The 10,139-nt window shown below is 52.3% G+C and overlaps 1 protein-coding gene across 1 annotated transcript in view; it reads right to left on the reverse strand.

The window, feature by feature from the left end:
• Window positions 1–659: 659 nt before the first annotated feature.
• P3H3 (prolyl 3-hydroxylase 3) overlaps window positions 660–10,139 on the reverse strand; it is a 32,134-nt gene continuing 22,654 nt past the window's right edge. Inside the window, exons 13-15 of the mRNA XM_024210986.3 lie at window positions 2,951–3,026; window positions 2,287–2,427; window positions 660–1,393 (exon numbers count right to left, since the gene is read on the reverse strand). Of these exons, the coding sequence (XP_024066754.2) occupies window positions 1,175–1,393; window positions 2,287–2,427; window positions 2,951–3,026 (436 nt within the window). The 3' untranslated portion in view covers window positions 660–1,174. The remainder of the gene's footprint in view (window positions 1,394–2,286; window positions 2,428–2,950; window positions 3,027–10,139) is intronic.

Raw genomic sequence — 10,139 nt, forward strand, 5'->3', positions numbered from 1 at the left:
GCGCCCTTCCCCGAGCCCTGCGGCAGCTCCCCACCCCCCCATCCTGAGGCGCCCCCCCCGCGGCAGCCCCCCCCCCCCCCTCCCCCCTGAGGCCCCCCCCCCACAGCAGCTCCCCACTCCCCCTCCGCCCTGAGGTGCCCCTCCCGTGGCAGCTCCCCACCCCGCCCAGGGAGCCATGCGGCAGCTCCCCACCCCAGCTCACCTCTGCTCCGCCTCCTCCCCGAGCACGCCGTTGCTGTTCCAGTTCTCCCGCCTCCCAGGCTTGCGGCGCCAATCAGCTGTTTGGCACCGCAAGCCTGGGAGGGAGAAAAGCAGAGTGGGGCGGCGTGCTCAGGGGAGGAGGCGGAGCAGAGGTGAGCTGGGATGGGGAGTTCCCCTGCGTGCCGTCCCCCCCCTTACTTGCTGCAGGCGGCCCTCCCCGTGCCTCCCTGCCCCAGCTCCCTCTGCCTAAATGCTGGCGGCGACCGGGGCAGCTGAAGATCCGGCCGCTGAGGTTGCCGCCGAAGAAAATGCCACCTCCCAAATCCTAGTGCCCTAGGCAACCGCCTAGGTCGCCTAATAGGTTGCACCGGCCCTGATTAAATCTCCATTCCTTTCCCATCCACCAGGCAGATGACTCTTCTCTCTCTCTCCAAATAGGCCCACAACTCCTGTCAGTCTCTGATTGTTCATTCATCCTTTATTTCCTGCAGTCACACCCCTGACTCTCCTTCTCCCCATCTTGATCTTGGGACTCTCTGGTCTAGGGGGAGGAGGATGGCAGGTGGTTGGCCAGGGAATTCCAGATGCTTCTCTCATTCTCACCAAATCTCTGAAGAGTAAGAAAATCCCCCACCCAAAAAGGTCCCAAGAACCCTCCTTCCCCTGCTTTGCTCCTATATTAATATGGATGGTTCCACTGAAAGAAAGGACATGGGGGGAGCCTGGCTTGTTACTTCTGAGTGACTAAATAATTCTCAGGTCAAGGGAGTGAATAGGGAGCTGGGCGCCAGGGCCCTTCCTGTTTTGCTCATGATGCCATCATTTCGTTTGTGACGTCACTGAGAAGGAAGCTGCATCCCTCCCCCTGTTTTGGGGGCGAGTGCACTAATAAATTGCCCTAAAGACCTCCACCCCATGTCCCGAAGCTACCAGGCCGGTGTGTGTGGCCCTGCCTCCTGCTGTCACGCCTTGCTCAGAACTCATCCCTGGCTCGCAGCTTCTGGGGTTGCTGCCCAGACTCTGAGCCTGACATACGTCTCTGGCTTGTGGATCTGGCTCTTCCCTTGGGCACGGGGGGCTCTGGTGAGGCCCCACCACTGTGGTCAGTCCCCATATGCTCCTTGACATCTGTGTGTGACAGTTCCTGCTCCATGTCCCCCTGTCTCATCAGGTCCTCAGCCTCCATCCGCTCCTGCAACCAGAGAGTGAGAGGGATTTGGTACAACCCCTTTCCAATTGAGGTCTCCACCCTGCACCTCAGCACACATCCCTGCAATGGGACCAGGTACACTGTTCTCCCCAGTAGGACCCCAGCCCTATCCTGCAGGACTCACATATTGCCACCCTCAAGAGATCAAAAATCACGAGTCAGACCCTTAAAAATCATGAGATTTGCACACACATAAAAACCCAACCTCACAAAAACCCAAATCATAAAATTTTTAAAATATTTATTACATTGTGTTTTTTCGGTCTTTTTGTTCTCTGCCTGCCCATTCCTGTGTGCATGTGTCACAAGCTGTGCTACTCATTTCCCCACACGGATTGGGTTTTATCCCCTGCTGCAGGAGCTCTCACCCACACATCGGCTCATCCCCTCTCAGCAATTAACACTGTCTCCCACCGCACTCGGTTTAGCCTCCTTAGTGCCCATCAGTTCAGTCCCCGCAGCCTCACCTGTGCTCCTCCTGGGGTTCTTCACTTCCCCTTCCAGGCCTGGAGCTGCAGCAGGGTCCCCCTCCCCCTTCCCAGGCTGTGGGGGAGGCTCTTCAACCCCCCCCACACACACACCTTCCAAGGCTGGTTCTTTGGGGGTTGGGGGAGAGGCATCGGCCTGTCCTGCTGCTCCCTTCCCTGAGATTCCTACTGAGCTTGATAGGGCAATTCCTCTCCACTGCTCTCCCCAGTGGAACCTCACCCAGCCCTGGTGGGAGCCCTCACACACTGCTCCCAGCACTAGGCCCTGCTCGGGAGGAGGGGTGCGCTCACAAGCCATTCTCCACCATGGGACCTGACCCTGTCCTGGTGCAATCCCCCCAGGCTTCTCCCTCCATGGGACCCTGACTACCCAAGGGGCGGCATTACCTGCTCTGCATGTTCCGGAGAAAGGGTGTACCACAGCGCAATGGCACAGCGCCTCCCATGGGTCACTGCCCATATGCCATGGGGATTCTCCCTTCCAGAGCTGAAGGCCACCAGCTTCCCACATTTGGGGCGCACCTGAGCCTGCCACAGAGAGGAGGAAGTGATAAATCCAGGGGTCTGACAGGCTACCTCCCTAGCCCTGTGAATGACCCTCCCCCCATCAGCAATTCACCTGGGAGGCTGAACTGGGGTATGGCTCCTGTAGCATTAAGGAAGTGGGCTTTGACAGGGACTCTAACTTCAACCAAAAGCTGCCCATGGACAAGATGGGCAGCAGGGAGGGGTAGAAAGGGAGAGAAAGAGGAAAAGGAAGAAAGAAAAGAGTGTTTGGGACAGAAAGAGAAAGACAGACACACAGAGGCTGGCAGAGGATGGGATACGGCAGCCAGGAAGGTGTTAACTTCTCCCCATCCTGAGATTTTCCTAAATTTGCCTTTGGCTGCCCCAATTTGAATCTGCTGAGTTGCTAGGGCTTTATAGGGATTATTTTGGAGTGGGTGGAGGGGCCTAGCACACAACTGGCTCCCCCTCCCCAGCGTCTGCCCTCAGGGCTAATTCGCATCCCTTCAGCCACTCTCCTACCCTGGGCCAGGCTCAGACTTACCGTAACGGTCACTGCATCCACTTCAGTGAAGAACAGGTCCCCACCGTGGAAGTCATCATTGAGGTAGAGGATCCCACTGTGGAAAGGAGGAGACAGCGGCTGGATAGTGGAGAGTCCTCATTCCCCAAATCTCCTGACCTGGCAAGGGGCTCCCTGCTGGGCTCAAACCTCCCACTCTCCAAAAAGGCTCTCGGGGTGATTGTGGAATTACAGCCCAGTGAGCTTTATGGCTCTGCCAAGGCAAACTGGTTGAAACAATAATTAAAAACAATAAGAAAACTCCTTGAAGTTCATGATCTGATGGGGTGCAACTTGCATGGATTCTACAAAGGAAAATTTTATCTCACTGATCTCTCAGAAATCTTTGAATGTGTCAGTAAAACAAAGGAGAATCAATGGACATAATTTATTTAGACTTTCAAAAAGCTTTGATAGAGTTCCACATAAGAAGCTACTGAAGAAGTGAAGTCACAGGATGAGAGGCAGTGTTATCATGGAGCAAAAACTGGCTCCAGTATAGAAAATAAAGAGTAGGAATAAATGGTCAGTTTTCATCCTGCCTAAGGATTAAGACCAGGGGCCTCAAGGGTCTGTACTAGGTTTAATGTATTTATTAATGATCTGGAAAGGGCCCTGGGTAAGCAATGAGGAAGCAAAATCTGCAGATGACACAGCGTTATTTGGGTCAGTGAGTACCAGAGGGGACTGGGAGAAACGTCAGAGACACCTAAACACACTAGGGGAATGAGTAACATGGTGGCAAATGAAATTCAGCATTGATGAATGCAAAGCAACACACAGTGAAGGAAAATAATTAAATGACTTGTACACCTTGTATGGTTCTAAATTTACTGTATCACAGCTAAGTGACAACCTTTCCTCAATGAGGAGCTGTGGTCAAAAAAGCAACCAAGATGCTAGGATGCATAAGGAATGGGATGGGTAATGACATGGAGAATACCATAATGCCTTTATATACATCACTAGTGCATCCTCACCTGGATACTCAGCACTAATCACCCCATCGTCAAAGGATACTGCAGAACTAAAGTAGTTCAGAGAAGAGCAATGAGAATGATCAAGGGCTTGGAAAAACCATTGCATGAAGAGAGACTGAACAAACTGGAATCACTTGGGAGAGTTGCCTTAGAAAAGGGGGGGAATAAAAGGGGACTGGGATGGGGTGCATTCACCTCTTGCGAGCGCCCCCTGGTCGAGTGTGTGCGTGCCTGCACTTTTTTCTCAATTTCCTTTGCTCACAGTGCCCCCTGTCAGCCACTGCACTTGTCAGCCAGTTCTTCGGTGATTCAGCCCTCTGGCCAAGTCACACTCTGTCCATGTGTGAAACAAACAAACCCCTTCTGGGGTACACAATCCAAAAGTCCCCAGTGTCCTGCAGCCCTCCCTGGGCTCAGTCTTTATGCTCAGTCCAACAGGGCCCATCATGGTACCCTAGGTCGGTCCAGCCAGGTTGAAAGGCTCCTACTCTAGAACAGAACAGCGTCCTGAGGGCTTCTTCCCTGGGGACTCCTTGCCTCTACTTGAGTCTTCAGTGACCCCAGCCTTCCTGCTGAGCCAGCTCTCTTGGACTCAGTTCGCTGACCAGAGCTCCCTGCTGAGTCAGTCCCAGTAGTACAGCCCCCTTCCCTGGGATGCCATAGTTCTAATTCCCTTCCTTGGGGCACAGCCACTTCCCGCCAGTGGCTGTTGGGGGGACCCAGTCCTACCCACTACTCCAGGTCCCGACCCAAGGACCCTTTAAGTATATCAGCCCTGTGGTGCGTCCCTTTATTAATTGCTGCTCTATGTTTCCCTGGGCCACTTCCCTGTAGCCTATCTTAGTTGAGTCCCAGCAGCCAACCACAAGCTCCTGCCTCACTATCCTGGTTCCTGCCAGTAACTACCTGCTTTGGCCCCTGCAGCCAGCCAGGAGCACCTCATGCTCCCCCAGTCCCCGTAATCAGACTGAACTCATTATGGCCCTGCAGCTCCTTTTATACGTGTCTGCTGGGCCCTCATTGGCAGCTCCCTTCAGCCCCTTTCCTGATTGGCTGCATCCCATGCAGCCACGCTAGTCAGTTTGGAGGTCCTTTCTATTGCTCTTTTTTAGGGCGAGGTGTGGCAGGGCTGCGAGGCCTCCAGCAGGGGTCCTCAGGGCCTAGTTCACCCCCTCACAGGAACATTATGAAAGTCGATTCAATAGTGACTGGTCTAGTGAAGAGAGATTGAGAACTTCTGTTCTTCCTGTCTTGGAACGCAAGAACAAGGGGACCGTGATGGTGTGTATAAACTTGGTGGAAAATGCGGGCATTTGTTCTGGGTCTGCTGTAAGACCAAGGGAAAAAAAATGGACATCAACAAATTGTTGTGCTGATGGACAGCCAACAACAGTGGGCGGCCCAACAAAAGCAGCAGTAGAACTAGTTGTTCCAGCAAACAGCTGCCCAACAACAAGAGCAGGCAGCCCAAGGGAAGGTGCCGGCTTCCTCCGGGCCCAGGGGATGCTCAACCCCCGCTCCACCCCAGGCCTCGCCCCCACCCGACCTCTTCCCCCAAACCCTGACCTCTTCCCGTCCAGTTCTGCCCCCCCGCATGCTCCATCCCCATTCCTTCCTCTCCCTCGCAGAGCCTCCTGCATGTTGCGAAACAGCTGATCGCAGCGGGCAGCAGGTGCTGGGAGGGAGGGGGAGGTGCTAATTGGTGGGGCCGCAGGCAGGCGGGAGGAGCTGGGCGGGGGAAGGAGGGACACTTGGCTGCCCGTGGATGCTAAGCTCCCACTCATTTTTTTCCATGGGTGCTCCAGCCCTGGAGCACCCACGGAGTTGGCACCTATGAGCCCAACAACACCACCAGCAACATCAGCTCATCTGGGAGCTGGTGGCGTAACAGCAGGAACAGCAACAACACTTGGTTCAACAGGTGGCAGCCATTTTACAACCCCACTGGGCAAGTGGGTGGCAACCTCGACAGCAATGACCATGAGATAGTGGAGTTCAGGATCCTGACACAAGGAAGAAAGGAGAGCAGCTACAGTTGGTGGACTTCAAAAAAGCAGACTTTGACTCTCTCAGGGAACTGATGGGCAGGATCTCCTGGGAAGCTAATATGAGGGGGAAAGGAGTCCAGGACAGCTAGCTGTATTTTAAAGAAGCCTTATTGACAGCACAGAAACAAACCATCCCAATGTGCAGAAAGAATAGCAAATATGGCAGATCACCAGCTTGGCTTAACAGAGAACTCTTGGGTGAGCTTAAACACAAAAAGGAAGCTTACAAGAAGTGGAAATTTGGCCAGATGACTAGGGAGGAGTATAAAATTGCTCAAGCAGATAGAGGTGTAATCAGGAAGGCCAAAGCACAACTGGAGTTGCAGCTAGCAAGGGATGTGAAGGGTAACAAGAAGGGTTTCTACAGGTATGTTAGCAACAAGAAGGTCAGGGAAAGTGTGGGATTCTTACTGAATGGGGGAGGCAACCTAGTAACAGATGAGGTGGAAAAAGCTGAAGTACTCAATGCTTTTTTTGCCTCGGTCTTCACAGACAAGGTCAGCTCCCAGACTGCTGCACTGGGCAGCACAGTATGGGGAAGAGGTGAGCAGCCCTCAGTGGTGAAAGAACAGGGTAAGGACTATTTAGAAAAGCTGGACATGCACAAATCCATGGGGCCGAATCTAATGCATCCGAGGGTGCTGAAGGAGTTGGCTGATGTGATTGCAGAGCCATTGGCCATTATCTTTGAAAACTCTTGGCTATTGGGGGAGGTCCCGGACGATTGGAAAAAGGCAAATATAGTGCCAATCTTTAAAAAAGGGAAGAAGGAGAATCCGGGGAACTAAAGACCGGTCAGCCTCACTTCAGTCCCTGGAAAAATCATGGAGCAGGTCCTCAAGAAATCCATTCTGAGGCACCTGAAGGGGCGGAAGGTGATCAGGAACAGTCAACATGAATTCACCAAGGGCAAGTAATGCCTGACCAACCTGATTGCCTTCTATGATGAGATAACTGGCTCTGTGGATATGGGGAAAGTGGTGGATGTGATATATGTTGACTTTAGCAAAGCTTTTGATATAGTCTCTCACAGTATTCTTGCCAGCAAGTTAAAAAAAAGTATGGATTGGACTATAAGGTGGATAGAAAGCTGGCTAGATTGTCGGGCTCAATGGGTAGTGATCAATGGCTTGATGTCTAGTTAGCAGCCAATATCAAGCGGAGTGACCCAGGGGTCTGTCCTGGAGCCAGTTTTGTTCAACATCTTCATTAATGATCTGGATGATGGGATGGATTGCACCCTCAGCAAGTTCGCGGATGTCACTACACTGGGGGGAGAGGTAGATATGCTGGAGGATAGGGATAGGGTCCAGAGTGACCTAGACAAATTGGAGGATTGGGCTAAAAGAAATCTGATGAGGTTCAACAAGGACAAGTGCAGCGTCCTGCACTTAGGACAGAAGAATCCCATGCACTGCTACTGGCTGGGGACTGACTGGCTAAGCAGAAAAAGACCTGGGGATTACAGTGGATGAGAAGCTGGATATGAGTCAACAGTGTACCCTTGTTGCCAAGAAGGCTAATGGCATATTGGGCTGCATTAGTAGGAGCATTGCCAGCAGATCGAGGGAAGTGATTATTCCCGTCTATTCTGCACTGGTGAGGCCACATCTGGAATATTGTGTCCAGTTTTGGGCCCCTCACTACAGAAAGGATGTGGACAAATTGGAGAGAGTTCAGCGGAGGGCAACAAAAATGATTAGAGGGCTGGGGCACATCACTTATGAGGAGAGGCTGAGGGAACTGGGCTTATTTAGTCTGCAGAAGAGAAGAGTGAGGGGGGATTTGATAGCAGCCTTCAACTACCTGAAGGGGGTTCCAAGGAGGATGGAGCTTGGCTGTTCTCGGTGGTAGCAGATGACAGAACAAAGAGCAATGGTTTCAAGTTGCAGTGCAGGAGGTCTAGATTTGATATTAGGAAATAGCTATTTCACTAAGAGGCTGGTGAAGCACTGGAATGGGTTACCTAGGGAGGTGGTGGAATCTCCATCTTTAGAGGTTTTTAAGGTCCAGCTTGATAAAGCCCTGGCTGGAATGATTTAGTTGGAGTTGGTCCTGCTTTGAGCAGGGGGTTGGACTAGATGACCTCTTGAGGCCTCTTCCAACCCTGATATTCTATGATTCTATGATAAGTGTGAACCTAGTTGCTGGGACCTTGAGCCTCACCATGACTATGAACCTCCCAGTCAAACTCATGAAGATGGGGCCAGGCGATGACCCTGAAGCTCTCCTAGTCACTTTTGAGAGGGTTGCCACAGCAGCTCGATGGCCAGCTGAACACTGGTCTGTTTTGCTGGCACCAAATCTTACCAGGACAGCTCAAGTTGCATATCAGAAGCTTGGCGCCACTGATGCCCAGGACTATGCCTACGTCAAGGCGGCTATCTTGGATATTTTTGATAGCACGGTAGAAACCCACTGATAGCACTTTCACCAGGAAAGATTTCCCCAGGGGGTCCTGCCCTGAGCAGTGCCCCAGAGTGTTTAAGGAACACTGGTACCAGTGGCTCCAGCTTGAAAAGCAGACTGGGGAACAGGTGACCAAACAAGTGGCGCTGGGACAGTTAATGCAGATTCTCCCAGCTGGGGGGTCAGAGTGGCTGTTGTGAAACTGGCCCAAGACGTTGGCTGAAGTCATCAGGCTGTCTGAAAATTATTTAGCAGCTGCGGGCCTGATGGCAGGAACATCCAAGACAGAAAATGTTCGCCCCAGGGGATCAATGACTGCAGACCACAGTGCCCGCTGTGGGGGCACCCTCCAGGGAACCAAATGCCAGGTCCTCCCCAACAGGCGAGCAGCATTATGACAAAACCCCATAAGCCTGGCCCCAAGGGGAGGAAAGTGGGGGAGCCCAGTCCCAAAGAAAGGCCCTCCCACAGGCATCCAATTTCCCCAGAGCAGGCCAGGGGTGGAAAAATCCCCTCAGCCAGGAGTTGCTTCTCATGTGGACAATGAGGTTATTTCAGCCACGACAGCACCTTCATGGATTGCTCCTATAGGTAGGCATTGCCAGCAGTCACCCGGGCTATAGAAAGAGGCTCAGCCAAGATGTTAGTCTCTATATGGATCAATGGAGTAGAAGTGCCAGCCCTAACAGACTTGGGGTGCAGCCACACACTGATCACAGAGCAATTAGCAGGACTCAGAGATAACCCAGGGGAAACCATCTCCCTCCAGTGCGTGCACAGCGATATCTGCTCATGTTCCACGAGGGAGGTACAACTCACAATAGGAAGCCACACAGGAAATGTATGGGCAGGGGTAGCCTACCCAGTGATTTTAGGCAGGGACTGGGAATTCTTCCAGGAGGTCAAAAAATTATGAGGTAATAAACCCTGAAAGGGAAATGTAGTAGAAATAGAGAGCCTGAGACATGAGGCCTTGTATAAGGGTCCCTGGTATAAGGCGTAAGGCCTGAACTAAAGTCAGGCCCCGTTACAAAACATGCCTACTTGCAAGTTCACTGAACGTGGCAAGAACAGGGCTAGTATTGCAAAAACACAAACACTGGAAGAAGTGCTAGGTTCAGGACACTTGCATAAACATATTCCAGAACATCCTGATACCAAGTTAAGGTATAAACACTCTCCCCAAAGATGATAAGGGACACAGTGACCCCTCCTAAAGATAAAGTCAGGATGATAGGGTGATGAATAGAGATGTTTTGATAGAACCAACATGTAAAAGGTAAAGGGTGGTAACTAACCATGACAGAGGGGCAATACGTAACTTGTATGTATCAGTGTAGAAAAGAGGGGTCACAGAGGGTGTGTCTTTGTCCAGCCAAGGAGGGAATGGAAAGTCCCACTGCTCCCTAAGCTGGTCCATTGTAATGGGCATACATGTGTTAGTGTCCTGTAGAGTCTACAGGATATTAGGACTGTGCTTCATTGACAATAAGTAGCCTTCGCTACTGAACCGAGCCTGTGGTCTTCTTGGGCAGTTCAATCAGAGCCTGCTATATGGGCTATCTGGCCAGAGCCAGTGCAGCACACAGACAGAACATACACCAGCCACTGACTGACTACAGGAATGACCCTCAGGGACAGGGCCGGCTCCAGGCACCAGGCAACCAAGCACATGCTTGGGGCGGCACCTGGTAAGGGGTGGCGGGGGGAGCGCGGCGCGGCATTCCGCGGGGG

This window comes from Terrapene carolina, unplaced genomic scaffold (genome assembly GCF_002925995.2).
Source record: "Terrapene carolina triunguis isolate 2854851 unplaced genomic scaffold, T_m_triunguis-2.0 Scaffold740, whole genome shotgun sequence".
NCBI classification, from domain to species: domain Eukaryota; kingdom Metazoa; phylum Chordata; order Testudines; family Emydidae; genus Terrapene; species Terrapene triunguis.